A 21,014-nucleotide genomic window follows, 5' to 3' on the forward strand; every position below is an offset into this window, starting at 1 on the left:
AGTCAGTCTTTCCCTCTGATGAAGAAATATAGCAGTCTATATGTCATTGTCTAGTACCACAACGTCCACACCCTTAGGGGCTCAAACTGATCCAAAAGCCAAGTGCCAGGAAGAGAGATAGAGAGAGAGAGAGAGAGAGAGAGAGAGAGAGAGAGAGAGAAAGTAAGTGTCTGTCTACAAAGCGTTGCCTCGCTCAGGGGTCCAGATTTCCACAAAACTTGGTGTGTGTGTGTGTGTGTGTGTGTGTATGTGTGTGTGTGCGCGCGAGTTTGTCTTTGTAAGCATATATTCATCAGAAAGTGAAGGCGTAGACAACCCCAACCACCACAATGTTTCCGATGGTGGCGATGATGGCGATCCATAGCCAGATGGCATCGCTAGACATGGACTGCGACTCATCCTGCTGGCCGTGTACCGAGGCGGCAGAGGCAGCTGCGTGGACACTGGCCGAGGAGTTAAAGAGCGAGTGCTCGCCGCTGTAGTCGTCATTGGGCGAGGAGTCCATGAAGGCTCCCGTCATGACTGGGATCTAGGAGGGGAGGAGAAAAAGTAAAGGGAAAAGTTGAAATTTTGGCACTTCTTGTCAACCTTCATTTGAAGGAGAGAGTATACGGAGAGAAGTAAGACATTGCACATCTGGTTTTTATTAGGGCCGTAGCTACTTAAGACACTGAGGACATGTCCTCTGTATTTTTTCAAGGAGATTGGGGGTGTCACATTCCACATTTAAAACCTTACATGCGGTGGCAGGATATTAATTATCCTGATTCCAGTACTTTTAGAATATAGATAAATTTGACTACTTTTAGTAATTATTAAGATAAACATCTTAAGTAATCTTTTAAATCAAGAATTCAGTATTTCTTCCTCAGAATGTTGCTCCTTGCAGTAGGCCTACGGAGAGAGCTTTAAAACATCATCAGATCCAGTTCGATATTTTGCCAGTACATTGGGTCACAAATAATCACAATGTGGGAACATGGTAAACATTATACCTGCTGAACATCAGCCTGTTAGCATTATGAGCATATTAGCATGCTGAAGTTAGCATTTAGCTCAAAGCACTTTATGATGCCATTTTTTTTCTGCGTTGGTTTGCTCAAAAAAGAGCAACCATTTAAAATAAAAAAAACACTTTACAGTCCTAGTGCAGGGAGTAAAAATCGTGCCTTTCCTGACAATTATAGCACGCCAGATTGTTTATATAGTCGTGCAATAGCAAGCCTGAGTGCTATATTAAAAGAAATAAGAGGTAGCTGCATCGCGACATCATTAGTTAATGGTTACAAGGTTTCCCACACAGGCATGCAGGGTCACTCGTGTGTGTGTGTGTGTGTGTGTGTGTGTGTGTGTGTCTTTGCATGTGTGTGTGTATTGAGGAAGCAGTGCTTGATTAACTTGGAATGAATATTTCAGATGTGGCAAGTGAAAATTATTTATTGCCTGGGACATTCGGCACCCTGCAGGTTAGCCATTCAAGCAACTGCATGCTTTCGTGTGTGTGTGTGTGTGTGTGTGTGTGCGTGTGTGTGTGTGTGTGTGTGTTGTGTGAGAGTATTTTACATGTGTGTGTGTGTGTGTGTGGTTGTGTGTGATTATGGGTATGATTGACAATGAGAAATGCACGAGAGACCCGTACCACGCTCAGACTGGAAAACAGACTTTAATGAAGATGTTGAAAAACAATGCTAAAAATACCTCGGAGGAATGAACACAGAAATTCTGTCTTACTTGCTCATTTGCTCACCTTCACTCCCTCTTATCCCCCCTCTTTCTTTCATGTACACACAAAGACGTTACCACACTCAGGTCTTCCCTCACACAGGGGAAAACACTGGGCCTTTCTCAATACCCAAGTTCACAAGTCCAGAGAACGCAGTATGGACAATTGGAACAGCAGCTTACTTGATGACATCACCACCTCAGCTGGTCTTACTAATGAGTTTAATCCGTTTTTTTACTGTAAAGTATTTTTACAATCAAACTAAATATGACAACCCTGCTGTTTTCGTTTTCATTTAAATAACTGTAAACTAGTGGCTGAATGGCTTCAACAAGCTAATCCACACAGAAAAGTTGGCACTACAAAAGAGCCTCCTGTGCGCACAGCTTAAGCAAAGATGAAAGTGGTCTCATTAATAGGATGCAGTTGTTTTAACCTTTAGATTAAAGCTGAAGTTGATCTGGTTCACATTCAAACAAAAAATGGTCTCTTGAAGGTCACAATTAAAATTGTACAATTTGTATCTTTATTCTTCTGTAAAGCATTTATTCCAGCGTGTACCACCAGTGGAAGGCAACAAGTTGGTGCTTGTTACTCTTCAAGGATAAAGATCCAGCAAATGTGAACCTCGTGGGACTTTGTTAAACTAATGTTGATCTGTTTTAATTGTTTAAGCACACCAGGTAAACAAAAGGAAGAGTGGCGATTATAGATCTTTAGATACAAATTTTAGATGTCCTAAATTCTATGCCCCAATTGGAAAACAAACCACACTAGCATATTGTGATCAGTTGCTGCCAAATGGTGGAATGATAGAGGTAACTTATTCCACAGAGGCAACATTTACACTTGTCTCATATCCAAAAGTAGTCCAGATGAGATTTAAAGCACTTTCATTTACACATATGGGTCTTTTGTTGGCCAGATCACAAATCCAATTGCAATCTGTCGCGGTTTTCCTGGGCTACATGCAAAGCAGGGTTGGCCCTATCCCAGTGCAGAGGGTGGTGGTGATGCACCTCAAGCTGTTTGGTAACTGCTAAAACAATTGAAGAAGCATGATTTCTGCACTTTAGCAATTTAGTTACAACTACTGTAGCTTCAGCAGCTCCCGAGGAGGTTCAAACTATTTGATTTCAATCTGTCTCAAATGCTTCTTGGATGCATTTACACCTCGCTTTTTGGATATCCAATAGCTTACCTATCCTCCTAAGTGACTAAGAGTAAATGAGTTAATCTACAGCGAGATAAACACAAGAATCGCAGCCAAACATTAAATGTAAGATATGAGCAATTTGTGTAATCTTGTGTTGACTTACATCACTTAATTGTGAAGGAAGAAAGGTACCATTAGCACAAACGCTGGTTTTAGAAATCTTCCAAAGAGACTTTTCCAGCAGCAGAAAGTAGTTGAAATGAACACTATTGAGAGAAAAAACGTTTACATTTTTGATTTGATATTGTAGGTGATGAGTGAAATGAATGGGATTAAAAATAAACAACTGTTTCATTCAATTGTGTGTATTATATGGAAAACAACTATTGTCCATTAACCAACACAAGAGAAAACCCCCGACTTGCATATTCCGCACCTCCTTGGCTCTGAGTGATGCCTACACCTGTGCAATACTCCAAAAAACTCCAATCTATGGAAGACGATACAGTGAAGCTCCTTTCACTGTATGATTCCACCTGCTCTGCTCTCACAGCTTTGATTTATTCATCCCAGCTGTTCCTCGAGCTGTGCCATTCACGGGTAATCACAGTAATTGTGAAATAGAATGGACTCTAATTGCCTCCTGTGGGATATCGCCATAAGTGCTCAGCGAAATGGCTTTTGAGAAAACAAGCAACGCCCAAATAAATGTCTTTGGGTAGTGGGGAAATCAAAACATATACCTACCCGCAAAAGCACTCAAGCATTGGCTGTTAAGACGAAGTCAGAGCGAATTACTTGTTTTTCTGCACTCGGGGGAGAATATGAGGTAAAATCACAAAATCGATACTTGTGTCCTTGTGGAGAACAAACCTCAAGGTGTTCTCGAGAGAACAAATTGTAACGGAGAAGACGGGCACAGAGAGGCGGACCCCCGCTGTGCCTTTCGCACAATCAGTAAAAACACACAACTGTCACAACCATCTCTGCTCTATTGACTGCTTGGACGGGTGTTATTGTGGGCTTTGTCTCCATATGTCGTCATCTTTGGTTTTTATGGATTTTTATCCGACTTTTGTTTTGAAATCACACTTTAGCCATGAAGTTAGACCAGATTACTGTAGGACACAAGGGCACTGAACATTGCACTTTAAGAGAGAGTGTTGTACGGTACCTACTACAAATGTACTGATTTCAAAGCCTTTACTTCTGGATTCATGTTTGGTTTTGAAATGAGAAATACCCTCAGCTATTATATAAAAAAGTTCCCTATATACGAAATAAAATACAGTACTTGCCCTGTACAGAGAGGAGTTCACACTCTAGGGCAGCTCACACAGTTTTAGACCTCACAGCACTACACAGTCGTATTCATGCCTAAAAGTTTGTGCAATATCCGTTTCATTTTCGCTGCTTCCAGACTTCTGTCCAGGGCTATCAGTGGTTTCACAGAGTGGAAAATTAACCGTGGCTCATGCAAGTCGGAAAACATTTATGAACGCTGCTGCGGTGCTTTGAAAAAGACGTATACCCCTTGAGCTTTTGCCCATTCTGAACTACAACACGAGTGTAAGTTTTCAAATAAATGTGAGGCAGTATATTTTATTTACACGCATCTTTATTTGCATGTTTGAGCTCAAAGCTCTACTGTCTTGGTCATATATTGTAATGGCATGGCTTTCCGTGTATAACGCCTTTTTTTCTAACCTTTTTGAGGCCGTATCCCCACTGTCCCAACAATTGTTAATAAAAATAATGTTGCAAAGACAGCACATATGACAATCGCGCTCATCTGTAAATTTAAAAGCAATGACTAAGTACACTAAGGAGCCATGGAAATATTTTATAAAACACATCACCCTCAAACATGAATAGGCCTGTTTCACAGCAGACATATTGAAGCTGTCATGATAGGAAAAGCACAGGTGTCACTGAAAACAATGGCTCAGCTTTAAGCAAGTGTCCCTGTGAGCCTTGACACAGTGTGAAAGTGAGCCAGCATGCACAACACCAGGGCCCTGAAAACAAAGCAGGTAAATGGAATTCAGCCATCATTAATCTTATTATGTGTACCTGTGCTTTTCCTACTGTGACATGTCAAAATGTCCTCTGTAAAAAACAAAAGCCCTATCCTGTTCAAACAAGCCTTTTTTTCAGTCAGCTTAAAAGCAGAGCAAAGTGGCTCACTTAGAAGCAGCTATCGACACACACACACACACACACACACACATACACACACACACACACACACACACACACACATACACACACACACACACACACACACACACACACACACACACACAGATGTGACTTGTTGGTCTGACAAGCCTCTCACTGCCTCAACGCTTAGTCACCACCCTCAATACCAACAAGCTCATTTTGTTAAAATGCAGTGTTTCCAGGCACACGGGTCAGGTTAGTGGATGTTACTGCAGGGAGAAACTATATTATATTTAAAAAGTCCTCCTGTTAAGTGCTGTGGTATCACAGCGGTGGTGTAAGAGAATCACTGAACAAAATATCTCATGTTTGATTCATGTGTGGACTTGGGAGTTAAGAAATCACTGCTTTTTGAAAAATGGATGCATACCGCACTAGTCTGGTGGCGGAGGTTGTTTTTTACGAGTTGCGAGTACAATGACTAGCAGCAATAGATTCCACACTCAATTCAGACACTCAAATTAAACTATTGGGCTTTATAGTAAATAGGGAGTGATTTCAGACATAGTCAAACACTGGACAGTATTTCTCTCTAAACGCTCAGCTGGTGCACACAGTGATTCTCTTCAGTACTGCACATTGCAAAATGTTACAAAAGAACACACAAACCTACTCGGTGGACAAAGTGTAAAATAGGAAAATACCTCTGTCCACTGTCACTGCTTTTTTGCTTTCATTCTGATGGGCAAACAAACTATATAATACAATCTATACACTTACATTAAAACTTGTTCATCTTCTTTTTTTTTTTTTTTAAGTTTAGGCCTTGCTTTCTTTCCAGCTTTTCAAAACAACTCAAATTTACCAAAGGAAGGTTTATAACTTACTGCACATAGAAATTAGGGCATCATAGATCAGGGAAATAAATAAAATGTGATTACATATAAATAAAGATAAACCAGATAAATCCCTTTCGTGTTAACTTGGCGGTTTGAAGAAAAAGAAGGAGCCACTCCTTTTACACAATAGCGGGGACTTAGTGAAAACAATATATTTGGTCTGTACCATACTATACACCTAGTGTTGCCATAAATCTGGTGGGAGATTTACAGAGGTTTTAAAGGGGCTTGTTCACCCGCGCAGGAGCGGTGAGACCTGTAGTTTAAGGCCTGGTTCCATACTGGTCAGATTTACAACTGTGCTTTCATTGATTTTTCCCTGTCTCAGCAGCCCAGCGGCATTTTTCAATAAATCTTATAATTCAGTAGAACAAGTGTAGCCCAAGTGATCCTTGCTTGACACCCTGGTCAATCTGTCAGCTCGGTGGAAATTGGCAGCACAGGGGAAAGTTTATTATACTTCTTGGATATTATGAATGATAAATGTATCACCTTCATGCTTCTTTTCTCAATGGTGTACCTGACCTCAATATGAATTTTTTTTTTGTACCATTATCGGCCCTTATAGAAGTACAACAAATAGGAAAAATGAATAAAGGCTTGTAAGAACATATTTCTTTAAAACATGACAAGTGGAGGAAATAATGCATGTTCACATTTGGAGCCGTTACTCACTGATACAGGCCACTGATTAGCAGTTGCGTGATGGCTTAAGGTTTGATATGAAACTAAACTTGTCAGCAAACATTAAACATTAAAACCCACCACAGTGGTGATTTGTTATTCCTGCCAGATGAGGACAGAGAAGCAGTGCCAGATGATCACAGGGGCAACAATTTCAAGTGACAAGAAAGAGACTGAGGCTGTGTGTCTGCAAAGCTGAAGTTTCTATTGTCGTAGTGTCTCACTCTTGACATGTGTAAGTGTGTGTCTGAATCTGAAGTGCTTTGCTCTGTGACGCCCCGAGAAATCTTGAAAGCAAACATGACAACTGTCAGCAGCGTCTCAAACACAACACAGACAGACAGGAGAGGGTGAAGAATAAGTGGAGCTGGAAAGTTGAAAGACTTTTACATTTTAACAATGATTCCATTATTCGTCTTTATTATAAGGAATTAAGAAGCTCAGATCACAGATACAGTATCAAATAATAATAGTCTTTCCACACGTTTTCAATTATTTAGATGATTATTGTGGTGAATACCTCTCTGAGCTTTACAATCACACTGCTGAAAATCTGCTCATGCTTTCTTCTCTCTTTTGACTTAGTAGCACTTTCTCAGAGTGCTTTTTAAAGAACTACAATCATTCAGGCTTTTTAACATAAGGTTACCTAATACATGTCCATAAATTACAAAGGCGTCAAAGATATGATATACAACACATTTCCTTCGGCTTCTTCATTTTTAAAAGAAACGATGTTTAACTCGGTTTACAGGTTGATAAATCATGAAAAGGCTTCTCTCGCACTGCCAAATCCCTGCACTAAAATATATTCCTGATTTATTTTGACATATTTTAACTTGATTCATTAACCATTTACACCTTCATTTTGAGATACTTTTCAAAATCTTCAGAAAAAAATGTTTTTCACCAAAGCCTGTCGGCCATTTGTTATTTATTGGAGCAGATATTTTAAATATGCATGAACTGGATTATGTGCAGCAGCATGTGTTCTATGGTACAGTTTACACCAAAGAACACGTCATGCTATAGCAAAAGAGATTTCTTGCTGTGCAATGTCGCGCACCACTTCAAAATCTCCATGCAGAGCTCATGCATTTTACATTGTGAGCAATTTCAATTAAAACACACCCAGTAGAGTCACATGTTATCTCTTGCATGTTCACGGCTGCTAAGAAAACTGACTTTATTCATGGAAAAATCTGTTTTCTGATTGGAAATTTAACAAAATACCTGCAGTTTTGTACAGAAGTGGACAGACTTATAACAAAACCAACTTTAGAATGATGCTCCTAGGTTTCATGCTTTCTGACTCACCATCTAGTTGAAAATAATGGATCTGTGTGTACAAAACAACCATATCTGCCTTCATTCACAAGATTATCTGTGCAATTTTCCAATTTTAATCTGTACCATGAATAATAATATAGTAACGGAGAGGAGGAGAGCCTGTAATATTTCAGCAATAAACAATTTAAGTGACTTGTTTCTTAAATTCAGTTACATGTGAGGCTGAAAAACAAGTTGGTGAAATATTTCCATTATTTCCATTTTGGCAAATAAATAATTCCTTTAATTCTAAAACATTCTAATCAGAACCTGCGTTATGAAATAATGAATTTACAAACAGAATATCAATAATCTAAGATGCAAATCATTATTAGATCAACAAAACATGTCATGTGTGTTTGGCGTGGGTGCAAAATGTGGATGCAATTAAGGTAATTGTCATGCACCCCCCACTCTGTGGAGAGCCTCTCCCCACAGGAGCCTGAGGGTGGAGTTGATGCTCATCATGAAGATTCAGCTCACCTGTGCAGATTACACATAACACTATATAAGCTTGTGGCCGTCAGACCGTCTCTGTTTGTCTCCTGGCATTTTGTTTGGCTGTCTTTTCTTTATTTTGTTAACTAAAGTGGACATAGGCTCAATGTCGATGCTCTGCTCTGTGGTCAACCTGAGCCTGAGTTTTGACACAATGTGTTGAATTTAAAACCATAGTAAACCACTGCTGTAAACGACAATCAGTGTCACTGAATTCTATAGATTCTTTAGATCATACAGAATAAAACAACATACATATAGCATCAGAGGTTAGAATGATTTCTCCTTTTCAAGTCTAAGACGAAAAAAGATGCTTTGCATTGGAACTAATGAGAGCAGAGTGGACAAAATGGCCTGTTAAAAAGATATCTAATCATGTATCTTTTTACTGCAGAAGATTTGTTCTGTAATAACATCAGTCATCTCATTGTCATTATCAAACCTGAGGGAGGTAGTGTTTCTGAGGAGCTTTTGTTGTGTAAGAAAGCTACCTGAGTAAAAAAAGATCACCTCTTGTGTAACTGCTGCTGGCGTCAGCTGCCCCTACGGCTCCATCCATGCCTGCTTATTCACTGTGCAATACAGATAGATTTCAGGCGTAGAGATGGTAGCCCTTAATTGAATCTCCACTCATGTAAGACTTTGCTCAGGGTGAGGTGCAGCAGGGTTGGCGATGCTTTGTACCCACTCTTACTATACAGAGCAAGCAGATTGGAGATGAAAAGCTCTCATTTTAGCTCAACCATCAACTAAATCTTGTTTTTGCTATTGAACTACCAAGTTTATAATTCTAATTCTGGATCACTGTTCGATATATTGTAAAATATTGTTGTAATCTGTGTCTCACACAGTATAGTCGTCCTCACATCTAAATATGAATAACAACACAGGAGAAATTCTACCATCAAAATTAACAGAATGGCAGCATGAGCATTACAGCCAAACCTCACATTTACGTCATATCACTTTTCTCACTGCAAAACACTACAAGGCCCAGAAGAGATCTGCGCTCCTCTCCAACCCCAAGCGTCCAGGTCACGGTTCAGTCCTGGGTGCTGGACCTCACTCTGTTGTCTTTTAAATGTCTTATTCGATTGCACTGTGTTTATTGTTATGCACCAATCACCAAGCCAAATTCTTTATATGTGCAAACGTACTTGGCAATAAACCGATTCTCAGTACTCCAGGACCATAGACCTAGGCCACTACGAAAGTACAAGTCATCACTTGCGAGATGTTCGTCCATGTCCTGATCTTGTTCCATAATGCCTAGTGAACACTTTGTATGTACCAAGTGGGTATGACTTGTGTTGATTATGGAGCTAGCAACTCCACCAACACAAACGGCAATAAGCGTTTACCATTTTTTTACCATTTCGGCAATCTGCTGCGGTGCCACCGTGCCAATTGCATACAGGTGGTGAACATTCTAGCCACTCTTCTGCTCAGGATGTAAATAATTTCCCCCATGGCTGGAGAACAATGGCACCATCTGTGTTTAAATTGAGCACTTTGCAATTCTGTCTGCCACCTTTTTAAATATATGTAGCTAGCACTAGCTCCAATTGTAGCTGATATTACATCATACACTAATTTGCTTAATGGGGAGGTCATTGTAAGGAGGCACTGCCTGCGCATGTAACAAGAGACTCCCTGCTGTCGGCAGAAGAGTCGTGGACTGCAATTCCTCTGAGCAGCATTGTGAATGATTTACAATATATTGTAATATATTTCTTGCTTTTTCCCTAATAATCTGAATTAGTCAATTCGCGGCCATGAAAATGAACACGATGTATAAAGCTAACACAGAAAAAGAAAATACACCAAGTTCCCAGGAAGAGCGTCAGGCTTTTAAGCTAATTTTACATAGTGGCCAAACGTTGGAATTACAATTTACAGATATATCACGACAAAAGACTTTATCCCATTTATTTAAATTGGGAAAGAGACATCTGTAACTTGGAAAAGGTAATTACGTTTTTGAATCAACTTCCGGACACTTGTATAGCCCTCATTTAAATCATTAGGTCTTAAAAGTTGTAAAATGTACTAATATATATATTTTCCTTCCTCCTTTCATGCGAATGAGCCCCAGAACAAGGCTGGACTGAGTCCCGGGAGACGGGGTTAGAAGAAATGCTAATGTGCGTGCTCTATGGGCCCCATGGATGTGGATCCGAGTGATTTTATACTCAAGTCAAACTTACTTTTGCTTTATGTGCCACTGAGCAACTTTCATAGGAATAAATGGGCCGCTGCCTCCAACACTGTATCCAGTTCTCTTCATACATCCATGAAATACACTGACCAGAGAATAATCATCAAAACATATCAAATCCTGGTCTTCCATAACCTTCTTCCACAAAATACCGAAACGCTTTTACTTGTGCGTTGATTTTGATTTTGTTTGTCCAATTAAGGGAGTTTCCTGAATCCGACTGAGAACGTCTGAAGCAAACCTCACAGATAAAAGTAAGAGATGTTTAGGAAAAGAAGAGGAAAGTGTCCTTACATTGTTTTTGTTGATGCCACAATCAGCTCTTATGTTTCTTCAGTGTGTATAAAGCCATCAGCATCACAACACAACTCCTGTAAAATGGAATTTGCATCTCACGGCTGTAGCGGTGTAGCTGCTACAGTACTGTAAATACCGCTGCAGGCTGGCATCAGCATTTATGAATGGTTGCTGTATGTATTTTCCCCGTGGGAGGAGGAGGAGGAGGAGGAAGAGGAGGAGGAGGGGGTGTGTTATGAATTTGTCACGCGAGTGCCATGTTGGCCTAGTTAGTGTTTTCAAATACTGTTACAGTTCAGCATGTGCTCCCTAACTCTGCTTGCCCTCAGTCTGGAATTAATCTGATGTTTACAGTTTGTGGCCATGTCTTTATGCAAGTGTGAGGCATTAAGGGAAAAACATATTTGGTAGTTTATGGTTGATGTAACAAAACACATGTGCGCAACAGCAAAATCGTATGTGGATTATTCCTTTGCAAAGAAAAAAATCCCTGTTGATATGATTTACATGCAAACACACACACTTGCTCTTTAGGGCACTGCATTCATTCTCTGAGATGGATATACTATATCACAGGTAGAAATGAAGTGGGTGCCAGGAGACAAAGCCTTGCCTGTACATATGTGTGTGTTTGTGTGTAAACTGTTGGCATTGCATGAAATCTCAGGTGTAAAATAAATCAATTACGATGTGTTCAGTCTTTGATTAGTAATTACAGGAATAAACAATATAATTTGCTTCTAAATTATGCAAGTGTTTGAATGTTTTTTTTTTTACACACGGGTGGGTAAATGGTTATCCTACACAGCATCGACCCTGGGGTTTGTGTAATGCTTACAGAGTAGCTGTAAGCCCAAATGGATAAGGGATGCACTGCACACCAGAGTGGTGTGCTGCACTACAGGTTGCAACATGGACAAGCTCGATACTCATTCACTCATTTTGACTGGAGCAAAATGCCTGAAATCATGGCAAAAACCTCATAAGGTCATGTTTTATAAATAGCTCAGGGGTAGAACAGTGAAACATAACGGCAACAGAGAGAGACTATAGATTCATATGCACTACTATGATTGTTAGGACTGAAACTATGGTAAAAACAACAACATTATGGTATGCCTATTTAGCTCAAAACACACCACAGTATCTACAAGAAATAGCTTCAAGCTCTAGTTGCGAATTGACTCACAACTCCTTGTAAGCACCATAAAAAATTCAACATTTTAAGAAGAATCTAAGTTAGTGTACTTCTCCACCACTCATGCATACCAGCTGGCATTCCAAATGATTTCCATACGTAATACAGCTGACTGTAAGTGCCCGATTCATTATCTGGCCATTAAAGTTGCATGCACCTGAAATGAGAAGGTCGCAGTCAGATTTGTTTCATATAAAACACAATAAGAGCTGTGGAGCATTAAGCGAGGCTAGTATTGTATGACAAAAGTAGCTGCTGTAAATTAGCAGCAGCAACACACTATACTTTAGCAGAGAGGACAGTTGTAATTTACATTTTGAGGAGTTCATCAGCAGGGAAATTGAAACTAGTCCATTTGTGGCCTAATAATCAGATGCCTATGACACAAATGAGCTTTGAGGCTGAACTACAGCGAGTCCTCATAGGAACGGTGTCGCATAATCCAGGATAATGAGCTGCTGTGTAGATACAGTCAGATTGTTCCTGAGCTGTGGCTCCATGCTGAGACATTGAAACCTTAATGTCTGCCTTGGACTCCGAACTTAAGATTTTTCTCTTAGAGCGATAGTATTTCTTGGGGAGTGAAGGTGCATTATGTTCGATATAACCTCAGCTTCTTTGCAAATTGAACAAGAGGTGAGTGAGAGGAAAAGAAGGAGAAAAAGGCCTGTCTGAACACTGTCATTAGTTTCAGAGGAACTTTCTTTGAACAAAGCCCCAAGGTCAGACTCAAAGTGTATAAGGCCCAGTGAAACGGATCAAATCCAAAGCAGGTTTTGCTGTTGGTGTTATTACAGAGGAATTGTAAAGCCACTTGGGCTTTAAAGCTGAAGGGTGAAAACTGACATAAATTGTGGAAAAACTGCACCAGAAATTATGTTGTCCAAAAATGGAAAACAATCTAAAAGCCCCTTTAAATTGATGTCTGACACATTTGTGTTCAAACCAACAAGAAATATTTATTAGAATTTTGTTTTCACCTGTACTCACAAGGGTTATTTACTGAAATTGCACTCGGGGATGAAACATCTCCTGGAAAACTGGAAAAGCTGTGCTTGAGACTCACTACACAACATGATCATATAGTTTTATTACTTTATGCTAGGCATGCTAATGATTAAAAACATGCATAATGAGCTCAATGACTTACAGCAGCTGTGGTGATATTTAACTATGATCATTCATCTCTGCTTCCTCCTTGATGGTGTGTAATCAGCTGCTGCCATTCAGCTTTGTGCCGGCCTTCACAAAAGCAAAGCAGCCGCACACTGTTTAACTCCCATCATTTCATTCAAAGAACCACTCGTGAGCTGAATTGTATGTGCGCTTCTATGTAAAAAAATTCAAAAGATGAACAGGATGAGTCAATATACATCAAAGTTTAACCCTAAAACATCAGTTTAATTCATTAACATATCAATACAGGGATAAAGCTGCTTTGAAATGATCCCATGATGAGTTAAAAATTGATTATTTATATGAGAATACATAATTCATACCTGCTGACTATCAGAGCCACGGTTATATAGGAAGTATCAAGCCGTTAGGGGGGTTAGGTCTGTCAGGGAAAGATGTTATTACTTCATACTTGGCTGTCACAGTCCATTAAGTCTCCCTTTCATTCTCCCCAGGACTTTTTTTCAATATGCAATCACTCATTTCAGGTGCAAAACAGCTGGAAGATGTTTGTGTCTGTAGTGCAAACATGTTGTAAGCTAAGATAGCATGAAGATACTGGGACATTACTGAGAGTAATGTGGCAGCTGAGTCACATTATTTTCATCACTGTATTCTGTCAAGTGACCCCCCCCCCCCCCCCAATCTAACCAGTAGCTGCGTATCGGTGAGCCTTGCCCTTAATTGCGGTTGCTGTGGCTGTCAGGGTCTCTTTTCTTGCTCGGCACAATAAAAATGGCAACATTCACCCTCAAAAATAGATTTTCGAAGATAGGGTTGTTTGATTTCAGAGAGATGCGGAAAAAAGCTGGGTTCTTATTTCCAGCCAGAGATTGTTACATATTTCAGGCTGAAATAACAAAAGCGCTAACAGATTTGTATCAGCTATAGCTAGCAAACTAAGCTAAACTAACTAAACTACTTTTAATCATCTAACCAAATTTATTTCGATATTCTGAGAGCACCGGACAGGATTGTTATTCCTTGTGAGGCATTGGCAGTGCCTCCTCTCTCTTTCTAAACCAGGGGTCGGCAACATTTTCGTATGAAGTGCCATTTTTAAAGCTTCTTGTTAATGTGTGGCAGACAACATTATGGTACATTAAGTTTAATTATAACTTCACATCTAAATTGAAATCTCCAACGGCTCTGTAGCTTTAGTCCATCAATATAGGCAACATTTCTCTCCCATAATCAGGACATTGTAATTATATATGAGAGCACGATACAGAAGGCTGCCATCCTCATGCAAGCATCCATGTCTGAGTTGAAATCATGAAGCCTACCAACTTTCCACCAATTATTTTTATCTCAATAAAATGAAACAAGGCAACAAATTCTAATTTTAGCCGAATGAAGGTGGGGAAAAAATAATCAATCACACTACTCTAAATAACAGGCCGCACAATGCCCCATGGCTGTGAAAGAGGTAATTTGGCGTGCGGATGAGAGGGAACTTCAACTTTTCCAAAAGACTCTCTTGCACACCTGCTAGTATGCCATTACTGGGTGCCAATGGTGGCTCGCATGCCTAAGGTTACTTACCCTTGTTCTATGCCAACATTAACTCAGTGAGTTGGCTGAAAACAGTCTCTGACTGACTTTTTAATGTTCCCAGCTGACTCATTTTGAAACAAGAATCACGTGAAGAGATCATAAATATGCAGTTGGCTACATACTGTTCATGATATTGTGCTAAAACACAAAGGATAAAGCAAGAAGACTAACACACAAATGTAACGCTATCTCTGGTAATGAGTTTGGCTGTTTGGAGTGTCAACTTCTCCAAATCCAACAAAGAGAGACAAATAAATAAATAATAAAATAAACCATTATCCAAACCTCTTATATACCCCGTTCCCGTTGTTGTCACACGTCTGCTTCATCTTTCAGAGAAATCCAAAGCACGATAGGCCTGCCGTGCCCAGTTACTGTTGTTATGTTATGATTGGACAATCTCTGCTCGGGCAAGGGGTTTAGCAAACGGTCAATTTGTTTACAAGGCGGTTTGGCGCCTGCTTCAACAGTTATCAGAGCCAAAAATAGAGACCTGCAGCTTCCTGGTGGTTCGTCAATTGTTTCTCCTTTTAACAGGGAGAGATTGATCCTGGGGCTGTTCATTCAACTCGACTTTCTCCACTATCAGCAACAGCTAGTAGACGTAAACTGTTATTTTTAAATGACTTTTTGTTTTGATTATAGGGAGGATGACGTAAAAATCTGTCATTTAATTAAAGCTAATCTCCAACCAAAGTGTGTTCGTTCTAAATGCTCCTGCCTCCAGTGTTTGCTATGTTCTCTCTAGATAGAGTAAATCCATCAAGTGAGAGTAAACCATGAAGTAGTCCTGCTGTGAAAAGCACACTTACATCTTCATCACTTGAAGGCTTCAGTACATTCTGCTCATTAACAGGGTTTACTTTTTAACATTGCATACTGGCCCTTCGCAGTCCGTTTAAGTCTTTGAACGCTCCTGCTGGCTGTGTCAAGTCACATGTTCATTTTCTACACACAGACACACCAAAAAAAAATGAATTCACACACACTGTGGATTGATTTTTAACATTATTCTGCAAATTTGTGTTTTGATTAAAACGGTAAAAAAAAATAAAACACCGAATTAAAAAGGCATCAAATTGTCACATCTATTCCTGGGGAAGCTACTAAAAATAGAAAGCAGACCTAAGAAAGACGGATTCACCTGCTTTTCATGTATTTAAAGCATTGATTTAAATACATGAATACATACTGTACAGCTCTTTGTAATTGGTTTAATTAAGGTAACTGTTGTTTTTTTAACCTGTTTACAACACTGCAGGGTCATAAAAGAGGATGGCGGCTGAGAACCGGGGCTGTTTTCACAATATAAAGCCAATTGCTGAAATGGCAAACTGAACACCAGAGGGGAAATGAACTCCTAGAGATGAAAAGGATGGTCTGACATTATTATAAGCCTCTTCTTGGAGACCAGGAGATTTATTCTTTCAACGGGAGAGCCCGGTTGTGAAGAATGCACAGTGAGATAACATGGTTATGTAATTGAATTTTTTATGCAATTGAGCACAAAGATTGTCTTGATATAGGCCTTGTGGCGGCTGCTATTTTGCAAAGTGTGTTTAATTGGAAAATAATCTCATCCGTGAACTATTCAACCGCATTTCCATATCTGGCTTCTTATCAGGGGGGCAGTGGAGCACAAACAAGTCTTCTTGCCACGTTGTCAGCCAGTCTTTCTACGATCATTTGTCCCTTATATGTTAATTTGGACCAATTGTTTAATTATGACCTTATAATCAAAGTAGCATTTGCAAATGATATTGCAAACAAAAATGTAATTCTGGATGTAACCTGCATGAGAGTGTGGAACAGACTGCATCAGGGCAATCCAGCTAAACACATCTACTAACTTTAAAATCATCTACTCTGATTGAATTGACTTTCTAGCACTTGCTATATTGTGCTATCATGGCACCAAAGTGAAGCGTATCTGCCTCTCCTGTCTGTTCCTGGTCCTGGTGCTGTGGGTAAACACAGATGGCTGTGTTTGTGTGGAGGCTGTAAACTGCTCCCTCCGTCATCATCCTTTCCCTTTCATCTGTCTTTTCTAAGATGACTGACATTGACAACCCTATCAGGTAGAATGACTCAGAGCCACAGCCTCACTGAATAAGTAATTGAGTAATGAGAAACGCTGATGGCCGGTCATGAAAAGACAAATCATCTGAGGTGAGACTACCGTATGGACCTATAGCGTTCCATTCAAGAGTTAACTGTCCAGACATGAAAGTAACGTAAAGGAAATATATTCCTTTCTGTGCCTTTCTATTACGCATGGGGATCAAATGTTGTCACGATAGTACACTATTTGTTTTTAAACGCTTTCTGCATGCATGCACGTGTGTACATGCAAAACTGAGTAAAAGGCCAGGGCCAGTGGGTCACTGTGTACTGGATAGACAGAGCCGTAAGGGCTTTGCTACCCTGTGTGGCAGATCAGATCATGTCGAAGCAACTCTGAGACTGGCAAAATGCCCAGGATGGCTCTGGAGCCTGTCTACAACACATCAAACTTGACCCCAACGTCAGTTAGTAACCAGCGAAAACCCTGGCTCATTTTAAGCATTCCGACAGCGACATCCTGCTCAAGGTGCAAAGATGTACACAGTGTAATTAACAATCACAGTAGTTGGTCTGGAAAAACAAAAGTTAAAAATAAATCTCAATATCCATTTCAAAGGAGCTACGGGAAATTAGTCCAACATTACTCAATTCAGTCTATTTAAAATTATACAGGACAAATTGCCTCATTGCCCCTCAGCTTAGTATTCAAAAGCTTCACTGTGATTGTCACCTATTAATCCATGTTTTGCAATGCTCGAGGATGCCACCACTTTCAGCCTAATGAAGTATGGCCTTTTTCATTTCAAACCAGTGAGGCATTGCTGCCAAATGCAAATCATTCACCAAACACAAAAGCGTACACATTGTTCTGCAGAGAGCTATTAAGCATGTTTCTGTGACATCGTACAAAATCATTTTAACAAAAGAAGAGTGGCAAATGCAGCAAAAATAATGGCCAATCGAGGTACACACATGATGCATGTTCTTGTCTTGGAGGATGTGTTTTTACTGAATGCCAAGCTTAGTTTCTTCAGGAAATTAATTAATTCATGATTAATATATAACAGCAAAGAGTTTAAGGTGTGGTCTTAAATTACACTGCAGCAATAACGACCAGTACATCCTCTGAACTTCTCCTTTGTCATCCTCAGTAACCAGGTCCTCTGACTTCTATGAAAACTTTCCCTGTCTTTAGGAGAGAACAGTTATGGCAGCATCCGTCATCTTTTAAAGACAAAATGATAGCGAAGGTCCAGGGAATTTACAGGCGGCAGAGTATACGCTGAGATGAATGGGCAAAAAAAATCATCCATTGCAAAGTCAATGTTGAAAACTCCGGGGACATTTGCCTGACTTCATTCACAGTCACCATTACAGAGTGACTCAGGGCACTGGAATGAATTTCACCTCAGTAAAATTAGCCATTAGCTTTCTGATAGGGCTGCATTCTTGAAGAGGAGGATATGGATTCCTGGGAAAAAAAACTGGAGGAGCAGCAAGAAATAAGTAAGATGTGATGGGGTGATGGGGAACTGGAAGCAAAACCTCATTCAAGTTGTGACTTCTTGCTAAACGGTTGTCACCTGCCACCGAAACGGCCGATCCACACTAAACACGTTTTTGACATCCGCTGCTCACGCATCTCAGGGAACAGATACGCTTCCATTTCAGTATGAATCAATCCACACTTCTGTGCCAAGTCAATTTTTGTTGCGTTTAGTGAAGCGTAATCTGCATAGACAGACATTTAAATCACACAAATATCCTGCTGTATATGTGAACTTATTAACCGTACATTTATTGATCAAAGTTCCCAGTCTGTCTGTGAGCTTTCCTGGTTCACTAGAGGCAAATGTTGTTATTCTTATAATTGCTGAAGTCATTTTTTTATTTTTTATGTGTTAAAACAAAGTAGGGCGTTAGTGGGGACGTTTTATTGGGTCACCATCTGTTCTGAGCACTTTCACAATTTCCTTTTATAGACTAAATATTAAGGAATCAATGTAAATTAATTACATGTTGTGCTGCGTTGATCTTTTTCTGTTATTGAACAAATTCATTTTTACAATATTTGATCTTTTTTTTTATTTATTTGTAATGCCTATCATTGCATGTGTTGGACAATACTGTTGCACAATTGCTTAAATAAAAACATCCAAGATCAGCTCCTTGTCTTCCAACATTACTGACAGTGTGTTTAGCTCGTTGCTGTGCATCCTCATCAGTGCAGAAGAAACATACTACACTGGCTCCAGCTGAGTGGTTTCAAACACTGTGGTATTCAACCATTCCCAGTTGGGAATATGAGTAACTGACTGCCCACACAAAGGGCTGACAGCGGTCTGCCTCCTTCACTGTGCTTCTGTCGGTAAACCTGGTTCCTGTGCACTACCACCTAAACAAAGTTTCTAAGAACACAAGAGCACAAAAAGTCCTAGCAGACATGGTATCACCATTTTAACGTGAGTATGTATTATATTACTCACTATAAGTTTGCACAATGATAGTGAATCAAATTGGCTTGTTTGACTTTAGGTTTCATGCTCTCCTCTGTTGTTGTTCAAAATGTATTCTCGGATGGCAATACATTTTCTATTTAGGGGTACAAGATTTGAGAGCATTTGGCCCACTGAACAGCCATTGGCAGCGCAGTTAACCCTCCGAACCCTTTCAATAGCAGTTGCGCATAGAATGGCAAAGTAGATGGCACCAGACAGACCATAAGCAGCCAGACACTGAGAGCCTGGAGGGAATAATAGCCTGCAATAGAAGCTTCTAATGGAAACAAACCACATGTCCAAAGCAGATGCTCAATAACACATGTTATTATATCTATGAAACCAAAATCAATTGACATATGCAAAGCAAAGGTAACACAAATATGCCATATGGTATTGGTCCAATCAAACTAATGTAACTAAAATACAACTAAATAAGAATAAAAAATACATTTATTAATTAAATATAATGAAGTCTTATAAGTTTTAATTATGTTGTTTTTTTGTCACACAGTCCTACATTGGATTCTGACACAAAAATCGCACTTAAGTACAGCATGTCCATGTCGGACATAACCTTAACTACAACAAACCTAAAGCCATATAAACTTATGTATTTACTAAAAGATCACTACAATAATCCAGTAGGGGGGGGGGAAATAAGATACCATGAGATCCCTTTATGGATATGGGATTGATATTCCAGTGAAGCAGAACTAAATGTAGTATGTTAATCCATCTCGATTAATAGACTTCTATGGTATTGAAAATGTAAAATGTTCAAATCGCCACATGAACTTGTTGACCGGCCACGCCCATGAAATAAATGGACAAATGTAATAAAAAGTTCGGACGAGCCAAACATCCTTTGTTAAATTGGAGGAACGATATCTCACCTGCGCAGCCATGAATGACAGATCCATAGTGTTGCTCCGTTCAATCCAAGGCACTCAATGAAAGATGCAAACGTGCGTAGTTTCTTCTCTTATTCCCCGACAGAGCATTTGCCTTCTTTTTCTTTTTTAAGTCGGCATCCACAGTGCTCTCTGCAAGTTAGCGGACCTCACGTGAGAAACATGTCGAAGATGAAGAATTGAAATAAAAAGGAGAAGGAAGGAGGAGAAAATGAAGAGATGTGGCACAAAAAAAAAGCAGACCGCTGAGCAGACGGAGAAATGAAGAGATGTGGTTGCGAGAGACAGCAGGAGAGTGTGTGTGAGAGAGAGAGAGAGAGAGAGAGAGGAGGAGGAGGCTGTGGAGCTGGACTGTCACATGTGTCGACGGAGGTGCAAGTTCTCTCTCTCTCTCTGTCTCTCTCTCTTTCTCTCTATCTCTTTGTCTCAGCCTCTCTATCTCTCCCTCTTTGTCTCAGCCTCTCTCTCTCTCTGTATTCTGTCTCAGAATTTTCTTTCTTCCATGACTGTATCTATTTCTCTTATCTATTTGCTGATCATTCAGCCCCCTTTTTAAAGTTATTTATTTTAAATATCTTCGTATTCAGATGTACACTACATGTATTTGGAGGTGCATGAGTTGTATACATTGTGTACTTTT

At 39.8% G+C, this 21,014-nt stretch overlaps 1 protein-coding gene across 1 annotated transcript; it reads right to left on the reverse strand.

Annotated features, from left to right (window-relative positions):
- Positions 1 to 292: 292 nt before the first annotated feature.
- Positions 293 to 20,383, reverse strand: LOC142968266 (uncharacterized protein C14orf132). The gene is made up of 2 exons (XM_076108073.1): positions 20,357 to 20,383; positions 293 to 529 (listed from the first exon to the last, which is right to left on the reverse strand). The coding sequence occupies exons 1-2, from the start codon at positions 20,381 to 20,383 to the stop codon at positions 293 to 295; spliced, it is 264 nt and encodes an 87-aa protein (XP_075964188.1).
- Between the last annotated feature and the right edge of the window lie 631 nt (positions 20,384 to 21,014).

Source organism: Anarhichas minor, unplaced genomic scaffold (assembly GCF_050575085.1).
Source record: "Anarhichas minor isolate MPS153535 unplaced genomic scaffold, ASM5057508v1 ptg000040l, whole genome shotgun sequence".
In the NCBI taxonomy this organism is placed as follows: domain Eukaryota; kingdom Metazoa; phylum Chordata; class Actinopteri; order Perciformes; family Anarhichadidae; genus Anarhichas; species Anarhichas minor.

What these genes read in the sequence shown, in the direction of transcription:
- LOC142968266 (XM_076108073.1), bottom strand. Translation starts at nt 20,383, where the DNA reads ATGGATCTGTCATTCATGGCTGCGCAG. An exon ending in TGTCATTCATGGCTGCGCAG is followed by an intron (nt 530 to 20,356) that starts GTGAGATATCGT and finishes CTCCCCTCCTAG; the next exon opens with ATCCCAGTCATGACGGGAGC.